The sequence below is a fragment of the Athene noctua genome, chromosome 2 (assembly GCF_965140245.1).
Source record: "Athene noctua chromosome 2, bAthNoc1.hap1.1, whole genome shotgun sequence".
NCBI classification, from domain to species: Eukaryota; Metazoa; Chordata; class Aves; order Strigiformes; family Strigidae; genus Athene; species Athene noctua.
In genome coordinates, this window is record NC_134038.1 from 124,878,951 (window position 1) to 124,905,664 (window position 26,714).

The 26,714-nt window shown below is 37.6% G+C and overlaps 1 protein-coding gene and 1 long non-coding RNA gene across 8 annotated transcripts in view; one reads left to right on the forward strand and one right to left on the reverse strand.

Annotated features, from left to right (window-relative positions):
- The window catches only part of CACNB2 (calcium voltage-gated channel auxiliary subunit beta 2), a 263,484-nt gene that overhangs the window by 120,661 nt on the left and 116,109 nt on the right, over positions 1 to 26,714 (reverse strand). The window contains exon 1 of one of the 7 annotated variants that reach the window (XM_074900183.1): positions 6,910 to 7,156. The exons of the other annotated variants lie outside the window; for them this stretch is intronic. Within the exon in view, the coding sequence (XP_074756284.1) occupies positions 6,910 to 6,960 (51 nt within the window). The 5' untranslated portion in view covers positions 6,961 to 7,156. Of the gene's footprint in view, positions 1 to 6,909; positions 7,157 to 26,714 lie in introns of those variants that run through there. 7 annotated transcript variants of the gene reach the window in all.
- LOC141957913 (uncharacterized) lies at positions 1,011 to 9,978 on the forward strand. The gene is made up of 3 exons (XR_012633205.1): positions 1,011 to 1,149; positions 9,400 to 9,451; positions 9,843 to 9,978. It is a non-coding gene; the product is annotated as an uncharacterized LOC141957913 (long non-coding RNA).

The window sequence follows — 26,714 nt, forward strand, 5'->3', positions numbered from 1 at the left end:
TGAAAGCCTTTTAACTCTCACACTCAGCACGTCTGCTTCTGGGTGAACTGAAATGTTTCAAGTGTCACAAGCAGCTGGATGATCACCAGATGTTGATCTCCCAGGGCTGGTGACTGAGGCTTGTAGCTGCATACAGGAGCTACCATGAATTGCCAGGGATATTAACCACCTCTTGCCACATACGTGTCCTGAAAATCGTGCTCAAGCTACAGGTTGTCCTCTGGTTACTATTACTATGCAATTCCCCTACTCGGGATATTGACTTATCAACTGATACTTTGCAGAGGAAAGATCCAAGCCCTTGGTCCTTTACAACTATTTTGGTGTTTAAGATGAGATAACAATTCATGTACCAACTCCAACCCTATCTCAAAATCACATTTATAAAAGTGCTTGTAAAACTTGAACAAATTCTGTTCTAATTTCAGAAAAAAAAGGTCCATCTGTTCAGCAGAGCCACAACAGCAGACCACAGGAGGTCTTTTGGCACATTTTGGCTTTGTTTATGTATTTTTGGCACAAGCCACTATTCCATAATTCCATCAATTTAAGTTACTGATTCTCACCAAATGTTGTGGTTTCTCTGGCCTCCCTCAACACTTCTTCAAATCTCAGTTCCCATTTCTTTTCATTTTTACTACATTTGAAACCTCCGGTATTCCTGATGTTCACATTTTGGCAAGCCTAAAAACTTTATTAATTATGTCTAATTTCTGGCTTGTACAATTTAACAAGCCCCAGTGAAATGGGTTCTGGTGAGATGTGAAAGCTGGAAAACTCGTCTCTGCAAAAAGGACTATGTATCACTTGAGACCCACTTCAGAGCTCAGAATAGGACTTAAGTGGAATTTAGGCATCACATGCGCTGTTGTACTGGCCTCTCTCACCTATGAGGATGGATGTCACCCTGGCACTGCAGAAACATACTTCAGTTTAATGAGCAGGGAGCCAAATGTGTAACCCTGGTTAATAACTCTCAGTGCACTGCAGTGAGAACACAGTCAGAAGAACCAGTATGCTAGCTAAGTGGAATCGATAGTTTGCCATGTAATGGACGAAATACATACAGTAAGTTGTTCCTTACAGAGAATTAATGCAACATGTTACAACGACATTTTCAGAACTGTCCTGATGAGACACAGCATGAAGGTAAGATACTTTTAGTCAGTCTTCCTTGTCCACCCAATTAAGAGAATCTTGTCAGAGAATAAGAACATGAATACTTAGGGCAGCCTTCCCTCTCCTACACTGAAATGATACATTTTTTTTTCCCAGTTATATTCTCCTAGACTGGTGCAATAATGCGATTTTTCAATTACATTTTTCTGTTTGGTACATTTTTTCCCCTCCCTCTTGCTACGATTTACAATCAGGGGTCATAAAAAGAATGCTCTGGACAGTCTGGTTCCTCAGGGCTGACCATACTGAAAGCTCAGGCATCAAACCAAAAAGCATACCTCAAACTGCATTTCTGTATCTTGCCTTCTCTGTCTGAGACTGCAGGGCTCTGATATCCCAAGAAAGGCACTCCTGCATTTTCCACATTCCAGTTAGAGTTTTAAAGGTGAACCTGTTCGTTTGATTCAGCAGTCATCTCTCACTTCCTTTTTCAGGTTCAAATCTGTGATACTAAGGTGAGTTGGGTGAGGATTTCTAAAGTCACTAACTCCTCCAAAGCACAAAAAATTTACTAGACAATTGATTTACCACGACGAAAAAAGTCTAGTGTAAGAATTCTGATCAAATCCATTATTGTTGATCTTAATAACGTAGCGACCTATAAAAAGACAGTGTTTTGAATTTCAAGGTACAAGAATTTCTCCTCCCCTAAATTCATAACACAGAACCTAAGTTGTATATTGTGTTGTGCATGACATGAACAGAATATGGATTTACAGTAAACCACCATCAATGCAGAAAGTTGCTTTTTAAAATTTAGGAAGGAAATTATTCTCTCGAGCAGTTTAGTTCAGACATCTTAAGCTCCTCCTAAAATGAAAGACTCCTACCATTACAATGCTAGTTGCTTTGTTTAAGTCTATACAAATTCTAATGAAGGTGGGAGATCCATGTGAAGGAACAGTAATAGAAGCTGATTTTCTTGACAAAATATTCAGCCAGAAAATATCATGATGTTCTGGGAACTCACTGATTTAGTTTGAACTGGCAGAAAGTTATCAAAATGCTTAGTTTAAAAATGACTTTTCCAGCATTCCACCGTAGCATAAGCTACTGAAACTATTACATAATTAAGTATTAACCTGTTTCTTACATACCAAAGTAACCCTGTTTTCAAGATGAACTGGAAATATTGCTGAAAAGTAGTATTAAAAAAGTTCAAACATTACTTTTTCCAATGCCTCATATATTCATTTAGTAGTTTCTAGAAAGCAAATACTGAAGAGATTACTCTTTCAAATAATACTATGATTTGAAAATACTTGTTTCATTGTTACATTATTAAAAGGCAAGAAAGATATGCATATTTTATTATCATATGATGATACCACATATGTGAATGTGACATAAAAAGAAACAATCAGAAACTTTCAAATAAAAAACAGTCACTGCATAGTGCTTAAACAAGTAAGCAAAAACATAGAATCATAGAATAATTTGGCTTGGAAGGGACCTTTAAAGGTCATCTAGTCCAACCCCCTAATCATAAGGCTCTTAATAACAGGGAAAAAAAAATAAAGTCTAGCATGTCTGGGTCATACAGATTTTCAAGGAAACTACCCTGATGAACTGAGCTGCTGAACTGTGTACTTACAAGACTGTGCTGAACTGCACAGAAATGATAATACATACTTGATTGAGGGCTTCATCAAACTGAGAAGACACTAAGTTACTTCACAACTATTGCAATTGTGAGCCAGTCTTTCTACTGAGATGCTTTGATCAGCATGAGCCTACCCAAAGTGCAATTTAGCTTTTATACTTGGAATTGCTAGCAGAGCATTAAAATGTTGTGGGTTTGGTTTTGGTTTTTTGTTTTTTGGTTTTTTGTTTTGTTTTGTTTTTTTTCCTGATACTAATATCCTACCAATACGATTAACTATCAAGCTAATAATTTTTAAGGGATGAATATTCTAAATTGTCAATTTGTCAGCATCCTTTCAGCAGCCTCAAAACATTCAGAAAAAAACAGAACTTTATATCCACTAAAATATTGCAAAATGCAATGTATCATTAATGACAAGGTGAAGAAAAACAAGTTGTTTTGTGAACAGCAGAAGTAATGAAGCCTGGTTTCCCACACACACCTCCACAATACCTTCAGCTCTCTCTTGTTTTCCCTACACACCACATGCTCTGTACCCTTGGTTCCCCTCCCCAAACTTCCTTTCCCTTTCCCTGAGTTGCTGGTTGAACAAGAGGTAGCATTTGTTTCAGCTACTCTGGAGTTAAACTTGTGCTCATCGGCTGGATGGATGCTACCTTTTGGATGCCAGAGGAGCTCAGAGAGTGCCTTGACTCTCACATTCTGGCAAGTCGAGCAAATGGCTTTAACAGCTCCATCCAGCCTCCAAGAAGGTCTGTTATAAGCTCTCACTACTTCTGAGACCTCTGCAAGACTGATTTAAATTGGCCATTGGATTGAAGTTACTGAGAAGCACAACTAACAGATGGAAAGTGGGATTGCATAAATCTCGTCTTAGGAAATCAACCTAAAAACTCAGAGCTGTTATACAAAGAGTGTCCATACGCTTTAATATTCAGCAGCTTGTTTAAATGTAAGATGATGGCATGAGCAGCAATGTAAACATTTAGTCTTTCAGACAGTATGGAGAATTTTCAAACTGTCTTTTTCACAGAACATTGGTTGCTGTCATTAAGCAGTTGCAAGTATGATATGAACCACAGGCTTTCATGCAGTGTACATGCAGCACCAGTGGCGCATAAAAATTTGTAAAGAAATACTGTACTTACAACAAAGGACTTTAGAGAACAGTAATTAAAAAACTGCAAAAAGTCATAAGTGCATATGCAATTAGAAAACCTATCTTCAAAATTATGTCCTCTGTATCTTGGTTTATAGCAAAAAAAAAAAAAAAAACCAACAAAAAAAAAAAACCAAGCAGCACAGTGGTTTAATAGCCTACCAAATGAATATCTGAATGCAATGGAAGTTTCAAAGTTTCAAGGCACTTTACCTCCCCTCCTTTTACACCCTTGTTATGCTGCATTTCCACACTATCCATCCTAGAAAGCAAATAGCAAAATTAGTCCTTCCAAGTTTACGAATTCCTAAGCTCATTCACTGCAATTTGAAAATTGAATAAAAAATAGCAGCAGCAAGTATATATTACACTGATGCTAAAAACATACCATGGAAATCATGGATAAATTGGCAAAAGGCAGGATGTCATCCCTCTGCATAGTGGGTGAGGTAAGGACAAACTGACAGCTTCAGGAGACCATAAGGAACTACTGTGCCTGATGTGCTTACACTTTCTGGCAGCTACCAAACTTTCCATATTCAAGAATTTCTATGTCACAAGGACTGTGTTGGTGGTGAAAACATGTCAATGGTTATGCAATAAGTATTATTTTATTTAATCATACTGTAACATTTTAATTGAGTTGAATACTTCAGGGGTTGACTTCTTACAAGGGACATCCTGAATTTTGGCACTTCAGAAAAAGGTTAACTGAATTTCTCTTCAGTTATGCAGTTTGTATCCACTTTTGGTGCAACACCTGTCATTAAGAGATTATCATCAATAGTCAATTTACTTCATCATAAATGCCAAGAAATATGAATGTTCTCAACTCGCATCTCCTTTTTAATCTTCTCAATCTTCCCACTACTTTCCTCTCAGCCATTTAAACAATTTATTTTTCAATTAGATAATGTTTGAAGACTAGTATCGCTCAAGACAAGCTAATCTGCAAGCAGTTTCCTGTGAAACGCTTCTGAAAAAGAAGTGACTACAGCCAAAATTCACATTAGCAAAGCTAAATGGTCTTCTTCCCCTCATGACACATCTAGAAACTAGAACAGAAACTGAGGAAACATGAAAATAACGGTCATCAACCATCACTTTAAAAGAAGGGTTGACCAAACCTGCAGAAATCCATGTAATGTGCACAGCTGAATCCCTTCAGCCAAATTTTATTCCTTTCTACCTGTGTTCCACTTCCCCTATCCTAATTTGTGCTGTCTCTCAGCTCACAAGCGCTGTACATGCAACAGCACTGTTCCGTGTGACCCCCTTACCCTGTCAAACAGTAACATTTTCCTCTGTCCACCAGGACTTCTATCACTATGCCAAGTAGAGTTTGGACTTCTTCCTGTGTGATATGAGAAAACAACTTTGTTTTACTCTATAGCTCACATAAATCAAACTTACCTTCCCTTTGATGACATTATTTGATAACCAGTAGGCAGAAAGATGAAAATGTAGCATGGAAACTGGACGTTATTTGTGCTAAGTTCTAACATCAAGTAGCTTCTCTTCAGGAAAACAGTATTTTCCAACTGATTTTTTTTTTTTTTTCATTTTACACCCTTTTCCCATCAAAAAAGTTATTCTCCAATTTTTCCCCATTTATAATTTTATTGGGATTGTCAGATAACTCCAAAACACATTAATTCATCAGATCTCTTAAGAACTGCCTGGAGAAGATATATATTAAGACTTAAGGACTTAAGCTTTTAACTATATTAACTACTTAAGAAAAGGCTAAAGGCAGCTATAGCTACAGTTGGACTCAATAATCTCAACGGTCTTTTCCAACATAAGTGATTCTACAATTTTACTAGTAGCTGATTTGAGCTGTTCTGAACATCCATGCTGAAAACAAGTCCAGTGGAGTTGCATATGGTAGTTGTATACCTTCCTATTTCATCGCATACTTCCATTATTTCCCCCACAAACATACAAGCATGTTCTAATTTGAGTAAAGAAAAGTTGTCCGTAAGAGGAGTATAGAATGGATGTTAGCAATAACTACTCAGCTTCCTATGTGGAGATCCCTAAATAATACAAGAATAGAACTGATTCAGATCTATTTACCTTCTAGAAGAAAGCTGTGGAGCAGCCGTTACACAAGACACTGTTCATGGGTTTTCTCAGAATAACTCTGGAAAGCTATTGTCACGCCTATGTTACACTTCTTTCACTGCAGCCATATTCTATTTCTCATAAAGGTTATAGAAAGCAGCAAGTTTATGCCTAACATTTGGCTTAAATTTACACCTATATTACTTTTATTTTTAATCTCCATCCTTTGTTTTCTACAGTGTAAAAAAGAAAACAAAGCACAGTCAATATTTGTCACCTATTTATATTTTATTTTACTAGCACCACAGTAGTAGGATATCTGCTACTATAAGTCCCTGGCCCCAGGATACACATAGAGGGTCAAATCCTGCCAAACCAAAACATGAGCATATTACAACCTAACCCAAATGAAAATAATAGAGTGTAACATTTGTATCTGCAAAGAGAATGTACTTCAAACTACTGCCAGCAGAGAGTCCCATTGCTCTCGTATTGAGGAGAAAACAATTCGGCACAACCCCCAAAACACACAACAAACAGCAAGCTACTTCGTTTTAACTATTTTAATAGGGTTATAAGACAGAAGCACTCTCAGCAACAGCCACCTGCAAGTGCTTTCTGTTCCCCTCAACTCTATTTTTTTTGCAGTTTTTCAACGTGACAGCAAGTTAGTATGTTTTCAAAATAAAAAAAAAAAAAAAAGGAGGCTCAAAAGTATAATTTGGACTTCCACAAAGAGGCTGGCACATTTTTCAACAACGTTTGAGCTTGGCTAGATGAGAGCAAAATGAAACAGTTTAACTGTAATTAAGTTAACTTGCAAGCCAGCCTGTACATTGCACTGTAAAATTAAAGGTCTCCCGAGCATCTGGCCTGCACTCCTTCAACATATGCTTACCCCAGGAGTAATGTGCTTAGTTTGAGGAGACATCAGGCGTCTGTCAAGCATGTCAGCCTTGTACCAAGTGGGCCAGCCCTTCCAGCAGCAGCAACGCTTCTTACAGGAGCAAAATCTCCGACACAAAGCAGCGCACCAGTGAAAACTTCAGCAAATCAGCCTGCATTAACCATTATTTGAATTTCTTGTCCGTCTAAGGCCCGGTTCGAAGTGTCCAGCTTTTGTCTATATGGAGCGATACTGTTCACTGGCGATTTCTCTCAGCTGTTGATCTGATTCAGTCCCTATGTTAGGTTACAGCTCAGCAGAGAACCCGTCACCATCAATTACCAAGGAGGAGTGGGAGGGCTCCACGCTCCTGATGACGTCAGCCTGTTTAGGAATGAAGCCTGCACACTTGCTGGAGTAGCATAACATTTTATTAATTGCATATGCATGCCTTGCAGCGTGCATGGCCTCTGTTAAAATACAACAACTGGCTACGCAGTCAGAAACAAATCATGGAGAAGTATCTGAACATGAACACTGCATAATCGCATTTCTTGATGTTTGGGGATGTGGATTTTTTTTCTTTTTTTTTTTCTCCTCCTGAAAAGGGATATTAGGCACTGATATTTCAAGTTGGAAATCTCCCCTGCGAAAGGAAAATTATGCTCGACCATAATTAAGGTTGAAGATATATTATGGCAGAAGATACATTCAAATGAACCCTAATCATGGTTCCTTATAAAAATTACCATCCTAAAAAAAAACCTCATTAGACGCGTCAGTATGGCAGTACTTCCATGCATTAGCCAGCCCACTGAAATCATCAGGGAAACTCACATGCATAATATTATTGGCTCTAATGAGTTTAAGAGTTTGCAAGATTAGGGTCAACTGGCTTAAAATAAGAGTATAGGTTAAATATAAATAAGAATGAAGGATACACATCTGTATTGGTCAGAAGCTTCTGGAGGTGTAGTAAAGAGGAGGAAGGAGGAGGCAGTAACAGGCAGGGAATAGTATGAACAGAGAAAGAGCTGCAGAGAAGCATCTTTCTGCTCCTGCTACTACTGAGATAACAAACGTTGAGACAGTGACTTCTGAGATTAGCAAGAAGCACAAGCATTTTTTTTTGGCTCCAGCTGCTCAGTGAGCTAGGCAATCTTCTCTGCTTACACCTCGAGACTGATCTTTAATAGGCATGCTCAACAAGCAAAGCCCCATAAAGTCAAAACTCTGGTCCATGAGAGCTGAAAACATTGTCTCTTTCCAAAGGCCAAACTCTTAACACTAACTTTGTAAGGAGATTCTGTAAAGTCGATGGTAGTTGGAGAGGGAAGGGCAGACCTCATCTACACATCTCACAATAAGAATCAAAACAATTTATTTTTTTTTTAAATAAAAATTTGAGACTGGCTTCCATTTATGTTAACTGGTTTCTATACATATTTTCACATAGTCACTTCTAAGGTGTACCAAGGTCAATATAAAGTTATCTTCTTCTCCCTATCATTTAAAATGGGACTTATTTGTGTTAGCTGCATACCACATTGTTAACAATTCTAACTCATTTAAACCAGAAGTAGCTTTTGGTTGAGACATGATCAGGTGGTTGGTTTGGTTTTTTTCTGCAAGGAGAGTCTGGGAATGCAGGATTGTTAAAATTTTACCACTTTCAGAAACCAGTATTCATGTTAGGTTCAGTTCAGATGCCAAAATAGAATTAAATAAGTAGAAACCTTGCATAAGTTTTTTATAATAGCCAAATATTTGTTTCTCATTAAATAGAGATTTCTATTTACCTGAAATAGATTCAGCAAAGAAAAATACACAGAACATTGTCAACTTCTTGTATAATTAGACTTCCTTAAGGCACTTCTGGGATGCATTATTAAACTGGAAATGTTGAAACAACTACTGTGCAGAGGAAGCAAACAGTAAACTTCAGCGAATACAGTTTTAGAAGGCTGTGAGAAGTACAGCAATTTCTGATGCAATACTGTATTAATAAAGTTGGGAGTTTTTACAGTACAATTACTGAACTAGCTTTTTGGCAAAATTATCATACTTAAAAAGTTTAACACATGCTGTGGGACACAAACACCTTGGGGCAAATCAGAACTACTCTGAAGAATACACAATCACAATCCCAGCTGGAATATCGCAATTAGGACAGGGCAGCTCTGATTCCGGAGGCTTATTTTCTGCCCTTCAGCAGATTTTACAGAATACTGTAACTAAGCTTGCAAGACCAGGCTGTCATCATGGCAAATTTTGGCATCACAATATTGAAACAAAATAACTTTGTACTAGAAAACATAGTAATAAGATGATTTAAACTGCAATTCCCTGGTACTGATCAAAAAGTTTCAAAGGCTCCCTAAATTTTCTAGACATAGAATAGAAACTTCATTTTTAAAAAAAAAAAAATTTCTGAGCAGCAGACAGACATGGAACTAGTATATAGTAAATGCTAAATGATTTCTGCCCTTTTTTGCCCAACAGGGTGAATCTCCACCTAAGAAGTACAAGGTCTGTTAAAAGCTGTGTGCTGCATGTATCCTGAAAAATCAAGGTGCCTTAGAACAAAAGTGAGTGACCTTCAGCCACTTACAGAAAAATATATGGTCTTTGCTAAGTGAACAGGAACAGAATTCATCCAGTAATTACTATTTTCATTCATTCTTTAATCTTATATAGTACTGATGAAGAAATAGCTTTAACATTAAATCTTAGTACTCTGTATTCATACAGTGTTTTCATCAGAAGTCTCCATTAACTTTAAACACAACCTTATGAAATTTTACTATATTTGGACTACAAAAGCCATTAAGCACATGAGAAAACAGAAGCACTAATTGACTAAATACTCAGTAACATACTAATAGAAGCTTGTTTGTGAATGTTTAAGGTTTTTTTGGTTTTGTCTTTTTGTTTAACAAAGCAAGGTATCCAGACTCTGCCTCTTTCCATCCCAAGTTGAAAATGGATGTCTGTCTAAAAAAGTTCTTCTTGACAAACCAGATAAAAAATGAGTTGTTAGAGATCACAACAGTCTATAACTCAGAAATAATAAAAGCTTAGACATATGAGTAATTTTTCTCATCACCAAGTTATTGCACATCAGCTGATCCATATGTGGACATGTGGGCATGCTTAGCATATGGCAAACAAATTAAGGCACTTTATTGTAATACAGCCTCAGTATGGATTATGTTATTTGGCCTTTGCTGATGAATGAATGCATGAACAGGTAATGCATGGCAACTTGCAAATCCACGTGTCTAAACCTTACATATATATACACATATAGGAGAATTCTTCTGTTTCTCCTTTCCTTTCCCCTTTAAAAGGAGAAAATGCATTTGTTTTTCTTCAGTTATCCGAGACATCACATTTGCTTTTATTCAGCTATCAGGTACGTCATCAGTCTCACACAATTTCTCAAAAGACAATTTCATGTTTCTGAGATTCCTCAGCCAGTTCTTTAGGTATCCAAGTATTCCATACAAAGACCTCAGGCTGAGTTAAGTATGGTCCAAATTGTTACCTTTCCCTGTTTAAAGGTATTTAGCCCTTTGTCATTTGTAGAAGTTACATATGTTATCAGCTCTTCTCAGTTGGTAAGAGTCAACTTTAGAAGAGTTTCCTTTCCCCTTTTCAAAGATCCATAATCTTCCTAAAAGACATCAAGGTATTAAAGTCCCTCATTTATTTAACAGAAGAGAGTAGAACACTGTACATGCCTACACAAAGTTGATATACATGAATTTTGACATCTACAAAATTTTTTATGAGAAGGCAGATGATAAATTAGTCAAAGCTCACAGTCAACAATTCAGTAGCAAACAGAACCAAGCTCGGATTTCTTAATTTGCTGCAACAGCCTTTCCACAGAAAACACGCAAAACCACCCAAGTCCTGTTGGCAGAAGACCACTCAGTTCCTCAACTGATGTCAAAGTTCATTAAGGTTTCTCAGGTTCATCATTCCCTCTCAGATCTTTACCAAAGGGTCAGCCTGCTTGGTGTTTTGCACATTAACTGAATAGGGCCACTCATGCAGCAGAGTCCCAGCTGAGATGGTGAGTGACTGGTCATACTTTTAGCAAAAGACAATAACCCAGCTGTTCACCCAGCACAGTGGGAGCTGACCTGTAGGATGGCCAACTGCTTCCTGAGTACCTTCAGCCTAGTTTGAGTAAAGGACACCAACAGTGTCTCACACCTCCAAGAAAAAGTTTCTTCACTACCAGACATAAATTCAATCTCTTGTTTTTCTTTCTGTGGCCCTTAAAAAGTCAACTATTTTCTGTAGGTGGGAGAGGGCTCAAGATGAAACATTTGTCACAAAATAAAGGAGAAAATTCTGTAACACCTAAATACTGCAAAATAGGTTTGAAAGTTTCAAACAAGTGACTACTCAAAGCAGCAGGGTTACTGGTTATAACACACAAGGAAGATTTTTTAATTTTTTTTTTAATAAGGGCAAGCTGACTTGGTTAGATATCTAGTGGGAGAAAAAAGTTCACAGCTGTTTTTTACAGTTAAAATGCACAATAAGAGTGCCTGACTTACTAAGAACTTCGCCTTCATATTCCTCATTTCTAACCAATCCAACCTGAGGAATTTGTCTTGCAAACTGTTGCTCCTGAGAGCAGCAGTTGCATCTGAGGGCAAACTGTTGCATCTTCGTGGAGGCTGATCTTCCTGACTTCAAGTACACACTGCTTTGCCAAAAATCAATTTCATGGAAAACGTGGAATTCCACCAGTCTAAATACACTCCCAGTTTTACATGACACTGCCTTACTGTAAGATCCTTAAAGCAGGATCAGTGTGCAGCAATACTTCAAGGTTAGATGTTGGTTAGGAAAGCAGGATTCACAAAGCACGTAGAGATTGTTTTTTATTTCTTCAGAGAAGGAACTTCAGCACTAGATGAAAATTTAAGTTCCCTGATGGTACCGAAAGATGTGTTGGGCACTTCATAGGAATCTGAGTGCAGCATATAAAACAGAAATGTCACAAAGCAGCTAAACTAACAATTTAAATAAGTCAACAGCACTGCTGAGAGAAGAGCTTTTGGTCCTCTCAACTCCTGCCCCCCTCCTGGTACCTTCAGCAGTGCCTTTCCTTCCTCTGCTGGTCCCACCACTTGTCAGACCCTTCCACGATGAGAATGACATACCTAGCCCAGTAGGAAACGATTTGTATGTTGTTTTTTTTCTTTTTTGCATTTTATTTGTTGTCAGGTCAGTAAAATGAAATAGCTGAGAAGAACAAAAGCAGGGGAAAGGAAGCCTCTACCACCCAAACCTCACTGTAAAGTATTACAAGATAACCCACCAAGGTCTTAACTCCCTTTGTGAATTTAATTTCACTTTTGTAATGCATAGCAATAGCTATGCAATGTAATGCTTTATCAGTTTAAAAGCAGAAAAGACATCTACTTCAAAACAAGTATCTCACACTCAAAACATCAATAATTAACCACCCACACACAAACAGTTAACTGAAGTAAACAGAAAAAATGACAGCTTTAAGGTACATATAGTTGTGCTTAACATTTAAATGAAGTGTTTTTTTAATTAAAGTTAATTCATGTCACATTTTTCCCCTTCAAAGTGAAAATTAACTCCAGCCACAGTGAATAAGGCACACCCCTCCAGCCATACATTTTTATTTTATACTTACAATAGCTAGAGACGATGCTAACTTACTGCAATCTCCTTCAATGTTAATTCTCCTGAAAATGTTCTTATTGGTGTGATCTGAAGCACACAAGGCTCTCTTTGGTTGGTTTTAGATTAGGCCCTTACATAACTGTAACATCTGGGGCCCATTTCTACTGTGCAAGTTCCAACAGACATTTTCTGTATGTATAGATTAATTTCTATTTAACAGACATCTGTATTTTTGAAAAACAGAACTATTATGCAATTCTGTTCAATTGAACATACAAGATAAGACGTATTCTCCCAGAAAGGGATGAAATAAATAATGCAATTTTGTATGACATACACCCTTAATGCATTCCAGTGTGGGTTTTTTTAACTTCTGTGCTTTGCAGATTCATGTCCATCTCTGCACAGGGGATAAAAACCACAGCAGACCATTACTACCACAGCTGGAAATACTGGAAGGGAGAAGGTCAAGGGTCAGTATTCTTCTACATTATTTTTATACAAAGTATACAAAGTATTACATATACTAATCTGTGGTCTTACTCAGGAGACTGCAAAGCAATTCAATACTGCAGTAGAAAAGATACAAAATACCACTGCGTAGTCCACATGAAACAACTGTCAATATGCGAGTGAATGTGTATGTGTTTATGTGCAATTCCAGAATGAAGTTCAGAAGGGACTGCTATGAATTAGTGAAAACTCCCCATATAATATCGCATTAGACTATATGTAATGAAGACACGATAACTGTTATAATCTACTTTCTTCGTAAGCATAATTTTTCCCCAGTGAAGAGCAATTAGAATTTCTTATTAAATCATTTTTTTTTCTACCAAAAATAAAAACACCATGCAAGGATATCCTCTGTTGTAACTGCACAAACACTAAATTATTAACAGGATTATCACTAAATCCTTGTGAAGAATTCAGCATTACTACTACAGAAAAAGTCTTGCTGAAATGAATAGATGAGCCAACTACTATCCAGTAACGTGCATTGGTTTACAGGGAATCAGAGAATGGTCTTCAGATTACAGCCTCTAGGATTATATCAAAAATAGGTCAGTACAACAGTTCATTAAAAGCAATAAAAATAAGTTATTTTGCAATTATTTTCCCGATTTCTATCAATCCAGTAAGAATGGATTATTCACATTCATCTATTGTATTTCACATTCTCTTTCGGAGAACCATTCATCACAGAATACTACAGCCTACAAATATCTGAGATTATCTTTCTCTACTGGTGGAAGTTATAGTTTATTAGGCTAGCAATGCAGAATTTCCAGTGACCCTTTGCAAACAACAGTAGAGTCTTCACCCATCAATCTAAAAGACACTGGATTTTGCAGTTCACAGTTCAACACTACTTATCTGGATTAGTAAAGCAATTACTTGCCAATTAAAATATATAAATATGCTCAAGAAAACAATATAATACAGCAGAAAAATACTAATTTACTCTTTTTCATATCAAACACTGTAATGATTTTTTCTAATTATAAGCAGGGAATGAATAACAAAAAACATAGTCATACCAAGGTTAAACTGCAATATATTACACACAGAGCCTACTTTGAAAGAAGATTAGCAAGACTGCAAAATAAAGCAGTTAAGCATTTGGTCAACTTTAATTGAATTCCCTTGTCCTCACCTACATAATCACATTCTGATTTCCAGAGAACGACATTTTTCAGCACACAGATAGATGAATACTTACTGAGCTGCTACCATACATACATTTTTCTCCTTTTTGTTCTCCTGAGTGTTTGGGCCACAGGCCTCCTGTATTGCTCTGAAGCCTGTATTATTAACTTGTCCTTTGAATTTTCTGAGCAGCCCATCACTAGCATTTTCTATAGCTTCAAAAATAATTTATCTTCAGAATAAGAAACACAGTAAAATGAAGGGGTTTTTTTTCCCCCATTTCACAGATGAGAGCTAAGGCAAGCAGAATATGGGCAGAAGGGGCCACTAGTTCTGAAGGCCATGGGAGCACATGATATTTTGGTGCCTGTGGCACCGAAATTTGGTGTAGTAAGAGAAAGACTCCTGCTCTCACTACAGCACCTCACCTCCAAGTAGCTGACAACGGCAAGAGATTCACTTGCAAAGCCACATGTCTTTGCAAGACATAAAATATTTGTCATGTGCTCACAAAATTACCAAAAAAAGGAAAGCTTTTTTTAAAGGGGAAGGAAGGTGCCAATTAATGGTTACAACAGAATTCAAATGCAGATAAACCCTACTGTATCAGGTATCCCTCTTGTAGCATTTTGATCTGAAAAGTCAGTCCTCAAGAAAGAACCTGAGCCATCCCATCAATTCCAGCATAAGTTCAGAAACCATACTTCTGTTGAGTAAATAATATATGCAATGAATGACAGAATTGCAGTAAAAAGCAAGTGGACACATTCTTTGAATACAAATCCATTAAGAGCCAATGAACATACATTAAAGAAACCTTATATATAGTACCACTGTCACATTTTGTGGAAAATAAACTGTTCTGTGGAATGGTATCACTTCACACTTGCTTTGTGCTTATATTTCTCCTTATTTCTGCTACTGGCTACTATTGGAAACAGCTAGATAAATCTTTGGCCTAACTTGGTGCAGCATGTTTTATGTCAAGTGCTAAATTAACAGATCAGGGAAAGAAAGAGAGAGGAAGAGGAGATACACACCAAGTTCTTCAACTTCCAAAGCTAGCATAAAGGCTGATATGAAATATAACTCCAGGAAGCATCGTGGTACTAAGCTGCCCTTAAAGCTCCATAGCTGAGAGATGCCTCTCCAAAATCTTCCAGGGAAGGAGTTTGGTGTTAAATATACTTAAAGTTTCATTTTCTTTGCTTTTATGTTTTGTTTGTTTGTTTGTTTTGGTTTTTGTTTTTTTTTAAAATTCTGATTCTGTTTTTGTGATCAAGGACTTAACTTTCCCTTTGGTAAAATAAAAAGCAACCTCTTGCTATGTTAAAGCACAAGTTGTCCAGAAACATCACACCCAAATGTGGGGTGCAAGACATCCCTTTAGATGACTGTATAGTGGAGGAAAAAATATACATTAAAAGAACTGCTCTACATTTCCATTAAATTACATAGATCAGTACAGATGTTAGTACTGTCAAGTACCAGGTTATGAGAAGGAGTTTTCCCTAGAGCATTAAACAGTGCTTTTGACCATGAACTAGGCAGCAGAGGGACAGCCCATAACAGCAGGAACTGCCCAGAAGGTTACATTATATCTGTAAATAGAGATTTCAGCTGATAGTGTTATTTTATTTTCCTCCCTAATATAATTCAGCTCATTTCTTTCTCATGATTACCTCCTTAATATTCTCCAAGAGCCAAGGACATAATATATCCTGCTTTTAAACCTGATTTTGCTCATAACTAGAAGTTGCAGTAGGCACTGTGCTTCCTATTTAACTTTGCTGTATAGCCAGTATGAGTATTTTGCTTGAAAAGTTTCATTTTCAACACACAATATATTTGTGAAGGTACTATTTTTCAAAAGCAGGAGAATATGGAGAACAATTTAACCAAAAGAGTCTTAATGTTTTAACAGAGAGTGCAATATCACTGATTGCCTTTCAGACCAGCTGTACAGTAAAAACAGAAAATTAGTCTGCAAAACAGCTACTGCTCTGTGAATTATCAAGCACAACATGATTTACAAATGATTGCTAAAATGTAATCTTCATCATGCAAATGCCCATCTTTCATACAAGGGCAAAACCAGAAAGGCTTTTTCAATAAACATGGAGGTAGCTCCAAGGGTCGAAGGAAAATCAGGACTTTTCCCCCTGTCTTATTTGGCTCCTGGTCTACTTCTAGCAGTTACTAGAGCAATCACTGCAGGGCCCCAGAAGACAAATAGGTGACTACTAGCATGGGACAATACTCTTGGCTCTTCTTACTGGAGTCTAATGCATCAAACATGCTTGGACCATTCTGAACTGAAGCCATCTGGCTTGGAGTTGCCCAAGTTGTCCATTGTATTAAACTAACTCTCTTCCCCTTCAAAAGCGGATGGCTGAATCCAAACTACCCTGCAGCAATATTACCTGGCCTGTGCTGTCTCACAAGCAATGCCAAAGACCTGCCTGAAAGACTGTAAGTTAGTCTTGGCCAAACACACACCAGGGACCACTCTGAAAACTCTACAGAGTAGTGGTCCTGTGCCAGGAAACCTCTGATGCTCCTCAGCTCCCATGTAAAGAAACAGCCTTAGTGCTAGACAGCACTCCTACAGCTAAAGCCAGGTCCCATTTATGGACACGAATGTACTTTAAATTGTACTCGTTTCACCATTGTTTCTAAGCCAATTCAAGTATTTCCATTTTATATCCTCACCTGCTCATCTGGAGTTTTCTTTCAATCTGGCACCATACAGCATCAAGCCAGACAGACACTGTGCTGCTAAACCTCTGTACTGTCTTTCCAGAGACTCCCCTATGTCCCTGCCTGGTGGGACAGGCAGCCAGTTGTCCCCCCAGCAGGCAGGGCCCGGCCACTGGCTGCCCATGCAGCATGGAACATCTCACATGGCTCTTAGAGGCTTTGAGACTTTCTATCAGCTTTAAGCACCACTAATATTGGCTTTTTTCTGTTCTGAATCTTCTTCCATTTCCACTTTAACTCAGTTAATTATTTCCATAAAGCTTTCATAAAGCGTGTACAAGGAAGCTTAAAAAAACAAACTGTGTTGGATGCAACACTGTCATTTAAATGCCTGGTTAGTTTAATGCAGTTGATGTTTGTTTAAGGCCTACGTTATGTAAACATCCGCCACACTTCCAGGCCTTTTACATGTGGATTTAGTATTGCTGATGGCATCCATTAAGAAAAATACATATTTATCTCCCTGAAACTGGGGTTACTTCTATTAATCTGTTTAAGACACATTTTCACTGATACTGACCCATGCCAACCACTTTCCCTTCTCATGACCTTACCACACCAAATTCTATTACCTTTTAGACACAGCAAATATTCAGATCAGTATAACATAATACAACTTAAAATACATGTTCACTTTGGATCACCTGGAGAGAATTTTGAAAGTTATGGTTCCTTTAAGGCTGTGCTTCCTCCTGTACAGCAACTGCAGAAAGGACAGGTTTGGGTAGGGTTTTTTCTTTTGTTTTGTTTTTTATTCTTGGCTGATAAAAGATTTCAGTGTCACAGCAAATCAAACATACTAAATCTGTGTGCTTCAGCTCCAGAGACTGGTCAGAAGCAGAAAGCAATCAGAGATGGGAATTAAGAGAATGATTTTGTGTCCCAGATCTGGAGAATGCCACAGGATTTCTGGGCAATATTTAGACAAGAGGTTGCTGGAAAGAAGCTTCGAGAAAAAAAAAAAAGAAAAAGAACACCACAAAACCAAACCGAAACACAACACAAAAATCCCATTTGCTATTTGTGGTACATAGCAAATATTTTGCTATTAGCTCAGGATGAGAGGGGTGAATATGCTCTGTAGAAAAGAGAGAATGTGAATTATAAAAGCAGTTAGGCTGCTTGTGTAACAGAAATAAAAGAAGGGAAAGGTATTAAGGAAGAAAAGACAATGGAGGAAAACACAAGGATTTTCTAAAAGCATTATTTTGATACAGAAACTATTCTGAATCTGATGCATGGCTTCGGCATGCTCAGTGCTCTCCTGCCCACCTAAAATCCTCTGCCTGCCCTGCAGTTGAGGCTGAGAGAGGGAGGAGGGACATCCCTTTTCTATCTCCTGGAGGGTAAAGAAACATGGAATTTATGTCTAATACTTTAAGGAACTCTTTCTTAAAGTATTAGAAATGGAAAACATCTTGTAGACTGAATTTTAAATTCTTAGGTTTTTGGGGGTTTTTTTATTGCTAGCACAGAGTAGTCAGAGATGAAGCCCTCTTTACCAGGCTATGTGGCTTTCGCTATACCATGCAATTGTTACTGGCAACACAGAAAAACAACAGTTTGCACAGTTTTTTGTTGTCTGAGTTACAGATACCAAACCATTATTCAGTTATATCTGATTACCTGATTATTTGAATCCCCAATTTCCCTTCGGGACATCTCAAACCATTAAGATCTCAACCATATCACCTTAGAGGAATATCTATAAATCATATGAATTGTTAACAATTCAGTTATGCAAATTACTTCTGGTTTATATGACAACTGCCTTTTTTTCAATCATTGCTTTTAGTCAAGTTGACTTAAAAGCTCACCTTCAACTCCGGATTAATTTTTTCTCTGTCTTCCCTCTGCTTCCATCTTCCATCACTCACTCATACATCATCATTCTCTTCTCCCTCTATATCACTTGCTGTTCTCACCATATTTTGATTTTTTTTCCTAATAAATATGATTTTCCCTCCTTTAAACGATTTTTCTTCAACTTTTTTCTGTTCTTTTCCTATATTTGCACTCCTCAAAAAACAAGTAAACAAAACTCTGCAAGGAAATCCCTGATCCAAATCCTACTTTCTCACAACACCCAGAAAATCAGAAGTTAACCAAACAGCAACAGTCCTTTCAAATACCTGAAATCTCACCTGAGATCTGCCAGGGAATATAGTTTCCTTAAAAAAAGAAAAAAAAAAAAAAAATCTTATTCCTTTTTTCCTTATGAAGTCCAGTAGAGCTAAAGAAAGATCACTTACTTGCAAAATTATTTCTATAGTAAATCTGTTAGATCAGCCCTAACAAAAATGAATTAATTTGCGGTGGAGAACATTCAGGTACTCGGAAAAGTCAGGTCATTTGGAACCTATTACATCTCTAGTATTTTTGGTTTAAAGCTGCTTTACAGGACATTTCATGACAGATCCCTTTTGATGGAGGGTTCAAAGCCCACCTTTCTCCTTGGTCATGAATTTCTGATCTCCTGACACGCTTACACATTGGTTTGGGTGAGAAAAAAATGCATGAGAGAATGGGAAGACCCAGGTATCAGTTTGTCACTGACAAGCCCAAGGCAATCATGAAAAAAGTCACGTCATGGCTGCAAACCCAGCAGGTTTAATTATTTCTTTACACCGGGACAGTGAGGTATACTTGCTGTTAAGTAATGTAATTTCGATTTTTCCCCTTCTTTGCATGGTCCGCTTGCTTAAAGGAAACAGAATGCAACAATTCCATTCAGAAACAAAAAAAACCCACCTGCTTGGATTATTGATCCATCAAGGCAAATTCCCATCAAGAACAGAAAAATTAACTCTCCATTATATTTGTTATTTTTACAACTTACGCCTTAAGTTATTATGAGAAAAATTCAAGCTCAGTTGCATTTTAAGTCATCATTTGGACGCAGAACTTACTCCCTTGCACAGCCCATCCAACTTGCCAGGGAAGGCTGTGCACAGGGAGCACAAAGGGAGGGTTTGATTGCTGCTCCTTAGACCTCTCATTCAGCAAACCGCCTCCGACAAGCAGAGGTGACACAAGGCACGCGTTTGTCCTGACACCGCTCTGCGTATGAGAGGAGTCTCCTGCCCACCCATCCCAGCATGCCTCACAGTGATTGTTTCTTCCTAAGGAGATTTAGGCAGTTTGCGTCAACCAGATTTAACAAGAGACATAAATGCCATCTCCTCTTAACAAAAACAAACAGCTGCCAGCACCTTCCTTGATGAGCTAAGGGTGCATGGGCGGCTGGCAAAAATTATAAAAGTTAGTCATTTCTAGTGTATTCTCCACTTTTAAACATAACTACCTGATCTTATCATTTAATCATAGGACTGATTTTAAAGGTCCTCATTTTTCTGTGGTAAAAAGGATTTCTTAAAAATAATACAAAGTTAGATAAAAATTGGAAATTCTTATGAAGAATAACAATATTAGATGCACAGAATAAACACAGAGTTATATACAGAGTAGAAAAGCATAAACAGAGTAAGCACAGACAATCATTAAATGTTTCTCCAACTCCAGTTGTCTAAATGAGGAAACAGACAGAACTCAAATAACTAATTTTTGTGTAAGGCTTGCTCCTTGGTCCACAGAGTATATCTATATCAGAACTATGGCTGCAATTAGCACTCATCTAGCTTCAAGTCTTGTCAAATCTGTTTGCAGTAAATACAATGAACAATAATACTAAAAAAACCTTTGAAATTAATTATTTTAAACTGCAATATCAACACAAAACATGCTTTCTGTTGCAAGCAATAGTTTCTGCTTTTTAAACCTGGACACGTTCAACACATACTTGCAAACCGGACAATTTCATAAAAGAATTATGACTTCTTTAAAAACTGGGCCAATCATTCCCACAATAAATTTCAAGAATTTAGCATCAGATAAGCCGCTTTCCAGAAACTCAGTAGAAGGCAAATGTGGAAACATTCCTGCCCCACCAACAATCTGCCACTCAGTGGCTCGGCAGTAGGGCTGAATGCATTCCTCCTCCTCACTTTCTTCCATACTCTTCGCTACCAGTACATGTACAATTTTTTTCCAGGTAGAAATGAAGTGGCCAAAACACAGCTCACATATTGTCTTACTTTCTCACAAAATAATTTAAAACTGAGTACTTCTTATATGCCCTATATTCTCCTTTCAATAAGCTGTTTGGTAGCTCCCACCACACACCATCAAATCAGTTCCAGTCATCCTTTTAGCAACAGTTCCAAAAGTTCCCTTCACGATGTTAGAAGCTTATTACACTTACAGCACATCTTTGCACTTGAATTTTTGATCTGATTTCTTAAAAATAGAAAAGACTCCCAGATCAAAAAAACATTATTGAAACCAACCATATTAATGCTATTTAATCAGCTCGAATTTCTTCTAGCCTCTTGAAGCAGAAGGCAGTGTGCTGCATACTCTATTTTACATTGGGACCAACCTGAAATTTAAAGCTGTGTCTTCGAATATTTCATTCTGACACTGTTAAATAGTAATTTTGGAAACATGCAAAGCCCCATGATAACATTTTGGGATAAAGCTTGTCCATCTTAACTTCCCATGTTCTTCTGCTGACAGGTTTTGGGAGTCAAATCCAAAAGTTTTGTCATGAGTTTCTTTTTTTTCTATGTCCCTGCAGAAGCAGGGACGGCTGTAGGACCAGACACACTGCCTCACAGGCTCAGCACCCATCCTTCACTTCATAGCTTTCTTAGAAGCCTTCTTGCTTTTCTGGAAATCCTCTATAAACAGCATCCAGTTATGGTCTAAGGATGTTTTCAGAAACCTTCAGAACTCTAGATCCTGCTCAGAGAGTAATATTGCAGGATTTCTTAGACAAAATTAAAATCAGATGTATTTTCTCGAAAGCAGGGTCCCACACATATACTAAATTTCTGAGGACAAAACAGATGCTGTGATTTTGTAGAACAATTTTGTTAACACATCACACGGTTATCTTTTTGTTTATTTGTTTTTAAGTAAATGGGGTATAAGCCCATTCCTACCCAGGAAAAAATAATGTCACAAACATACCACAGAGATTTAAAAATAAAATGACAATTGCTGGGACAGTTCTTGTCCTCGCTTATGGTCAGGCAATCCTAATTAACACCAGGCATAATTTGGCCCACTGTGCAAGTCCCATCTAATCCCTGCACTGTAGTCTGCCATGCCAGAAGGTTATTCCTTGAAACACTCCCCAGTAAGCCGGATAATTCTAGAAATGACATTTCAATGCCACTGAATCAGTTTGCCTAGTGCTACAATGTAATTTCTAAGCCTTTTCCACTTGACTGTACTTTGCAACATAGAAATTGTGAAAACAATATCTTTTTTGAGAAAGAAATCAAATATGACAATGACTATTTTGGCCTGTAGACTGGGACACTCATTTGGAAACAATCGAGTCTTTGCAAGGTTAGCATTGTCCTCATTTACAGTGTATCTGCAAGGTACATCACAAATTATAAAATGCAAATAGAACATTTAGAAAGAGAGTATCAGAGAGCCAGAGTACCATCTAATGTGCAAGATAAAAACAACAAACCCATTTGTTTAGTGTCTTAGGACTGCATTAAAAATGAGACACTGTAGCAATGAGAGCAGAGCAGCTGTTTTTACAATATTTAGATCCTGGCTCCCAGAAAAATGGCCTGTGAGGGCAGGGAAACACAGGGAGAAGTGATGGACTGAGCATTACAGTGATTGCTGGAGCAGAGCCAGGGAAAGTTTAGATTAGGTCATGTCATTGTCCCGAGGCTGATGACTCAAGGCCATTTTGCACCTCCTAGACTGAGCTGCACTTATGGCTCATTATCTGTAACCCTGGATATAAGACTGAGGGTTTAACACAGGAAACTAATCCTTATGATATAAATAAAACCAGATCCTGCAAACAATAGGTCTTCTCTACTACATGGAAACCAGTTTTATAAATATTTTCAAGTTCAGCTCCTTGCTGTGCTGACACTATAATCTATGTGGAATAAAGGGCAATCTGCAATGGTGCCATCTGTGGGGAGAAGTACTCCAACTTCAGGCTCCGATTTCCCATTTACGCCACGTAGGAACTAAACAGGACCAGCTTCTGCACCAGGTCCAGGGTTTTGCGCTCTTTGGCAGCCTGGCTTTATTGGCTTCATGTTCATGTCCAGCAACCTACACAGGCAACAAAGAGCTCACCTGGCTGTGCTTGCTATTTCTTCTCAACGCTGAAAATGGGCAGCTCACAACAGAGCTGAAGGAAGACACTGCTCTGCCTGATGTCAAAGCCAGCAACACCATATTATGCAGATAAACACAACTATACTTTACAGGATATTCCTGTCCTCATGACATAAGAGACATGAGTGGCATGACATATTCTTCTTTTTCACTGATTCTTCTCGTCTTGGATACCATTTAAAGACCATGGATTTTGTTACAACTTATTTTCCAGTTTCACTTAATTTCTTCACCTGTTGTCTCTTGCCTTGTGTAAAATACTCAAATTTAGCATCCTTGGTAAAACTCATTTTTAACTCTGCCAGTAATGAGACTACTATGGAGTTTTTATACATTTTTTTTTATTAGCGAAGCAGTAGCATACAAACCTTGAAAAAACAGAGTATAGAAGCATAAGGAAATTTGTATCTGCTCCATAGCACTCTGCATTTTTTCACACTTCCTCAAAGACTGTTTTAGTAAGCAAAATCAAAGATTATCAAGTCAACTAAAAATTTAAGTATGTGGTTTTCTTCAAGTCAGATGGATATCTGAAAAAAAGTCATATGCACAACAAAGCAGATTCTGATGCATATTTATTTACTTCACTTTCACCAATTTTTTTAAAGTTGTGTCAGTAAATAAATTGCATCCGATTGTAACAGAATTTTCTAAGTTCTGCTGTAATAACACTAAGACAGTTCTATAAACCAAGAACCACTAAAGAACAATGAGCTTGAAGTGTAACACTGATATAGAAACATCGAAAGACTTTTAGCATGCTCCTCACTACACGATATATCGGACCATTTGTCTGTAAAAGACCAGCGGACATGGTGGGGTTTCCTGTGCCATCAACTGGCAACCAATAATGTTATAAAACAATGTTATATACAAATATAACAAATAATGTTCATAAGACAAGACATTGCAGCCAGCTATAAATACCTCTGAAGCTCACCAAAATCCTTAGAAAGGGGTCAAGTAAGTGAAGGTTGTGTGCAATAGAGTAAGAAAATACTTCAGAGCAGAGAAAGAAGTGGGCTTCAGGAAGGCAATTTTGGTGGAGCAGGCAAGGCTACTTTTCAGAGGAACTCAGAACAATGTATCTTCCTCAGGATTTTAATACAGCTACTTTAATATTTTTTCTCTCTATGTATGATTCAGACTGTTCAGGTTTACTAAAGAAAAATTAAACAACACGTTCTTACTATAATCTCACTAGAATTCATCTTGAAACTGAGACAATTCAAAATATGGAAGGATAAAAACATCAAGTGCTGCCAGCAGCATAAACCCACTTCATGGCAGAATTTTGTAGAAGGTAAAAGAAAACAGCAGATTAAGGAGCTGATTCTGCACCTCCCACACACAGGCCAGAGAGGGGCCCAGGAGGGTCCCTGCACACAGCTGCAGCCAGCCCAGGAAGCCTCGATGCCACCTGGGAAGAACTGTTTAGGTTTATCACGCATATAGAAACTGCAATTAAAACATCTCTCTCGAAAATTTAGGACCTGAAAAATATGACCTTAAGATTTTCCAAACCAGTTTTCGGCTCAGTGCTCTGCAACTCACTGCCACATCAACATGGACAATTCATGTCAGTATGTCTTTCTGCCCTGAAATAGATTCAATGACTTTGTCTTTTCTCATGTCAACCTACATGCAAAAGAGAAAATCAGAACCTCAGTATAAAATAGGCATTAAATGACATCCCAAACTATAGTTTTTATAAGGGCTGAAATCTTCCTGGAAAAATATAAAAGATGCTATGGTATGTTTTAATCTTAGCATAATCCTAATATGTATTATACAGTATTTTTAGATTGAATTATTTCAACCTTGAAAAAAGTCATTAATGGACAACGCTATAGAACCTACTTGTACATTGTCCCATCACGATAGGTGGTGCCAATTAGATTTGGGCACAGTTAACACTGAGCTGCGTGTTCAGAGTAGTACACAAGGGGAGTATCACAGCACTGCACTTGGCTGAATTTCAAGCTGCACCCCTTGACTACCTTCTGGAGTTACTGGCACTTCAGGCCATTTTGATTGTATCCACATCCAGCTGTGCCAGGTGGGTAAGGCCCATGCCAAGGTACCACATGCTCATGAAGGATGGGAAGCATCAGATCCAGAAAAAGATCTGGCAAGGCTAGAGGCCTTTCAACATTTCAACACTGCATTTCAACACTGGAACACTCTTTTGTGGAAGACTCTGTAATTTCTTTTGGGAAAGAAGCATCTTACTCTTGAGGCAAACAAGAGCTCAGCTCCTAATGTTGAGATCCCAGAATATCTCTGCTAAATTCCCCTTCCAGACTTATCTGCAGCTTCAGAGCGTACACAAACAGGAATGAGCTACTGTAACCAAAGACGTGAAAGACTGAGACCCAAATACATAAAACTTTAACAGAATAAAAATAATGAACATGTAGCTGTATGGAAAGTAGGGGAAATCAGCAGATTTCGAGCACCTGGTCCACCAGACTGAAAAGAGGAAAAGCAATGCTGAAGATCATGTTCTATCACTCTTAGAGCTGCTCAAATAATTCATTTTTGGGAGCTGGGGCCAAATCAGTGTCTTGTAACATCACACAGTGTCTTGTACAATACCAGGAATACACCAAAATTATTTTTTTCGGGTTACTTTTACTTAAATGCAAGCAAAAAATTAATCATTTGAGGTTAAAAAATTCAGTATTTTTAAAATCTGTGTCTAACTCAGGACATGATTTTAAGAAATGTCTGAATTAACATTGTATGTTACAAGTACAACCCCTCTTCAGAAACTTACACTTAGTTGGGCCTGAGTAATTGTGTTCATGAATTCATTGATTCATTGATGATTTCACTTTGCATCTCAGTAGCAGTTAAACATTATCTCCCATCTGTCAGACTGATGAGACTTCAGTTTCAGCTTCCATACTATATACTCATTCCAAAGTTAATACTAATTGGTGATCAAACAGAAAAACACCTGAGGCAAAGAAACAAGATAAACCCAACCTTTTTAGTCCTACCAGGCAAGAACTGAGACATGGTAATAGGGCAGTATGTTTACAATTTATGTTTACTCTGTACATAATAAGACTTCACCAACCAGACTGAATAGACATTTTTTTCATCAAGCACTTCTGTTTTTCAAATACATGGTTTTTATTATATGTAAAATTCCATTGAGCATGGAAAATGACTTATTCAGTGATTTGCATAAACATCTTCTATGGTGTTCACAAAACTTGACAGCTATGATTTGCTTTACCCATGAATAAAAATAACAACAAAATTGGCCCAAAGACTTTTACTTCACATTTTAAATGTGAAACCTAACAGGGTAAAGAAAAAGGTTATCACTTCCAGAATTACTGGAAAAACATTTAGCCCAGACCTAATAAGAAAACACTAGAAAAGAAAACAGGACAAAAAGATTATAATAAATAAAAAAATTATTAAATTCTCAAATCTCAGGAGACTTGTATCCTATTGATGTCAATCATGAATGGGACATAATACAGTTA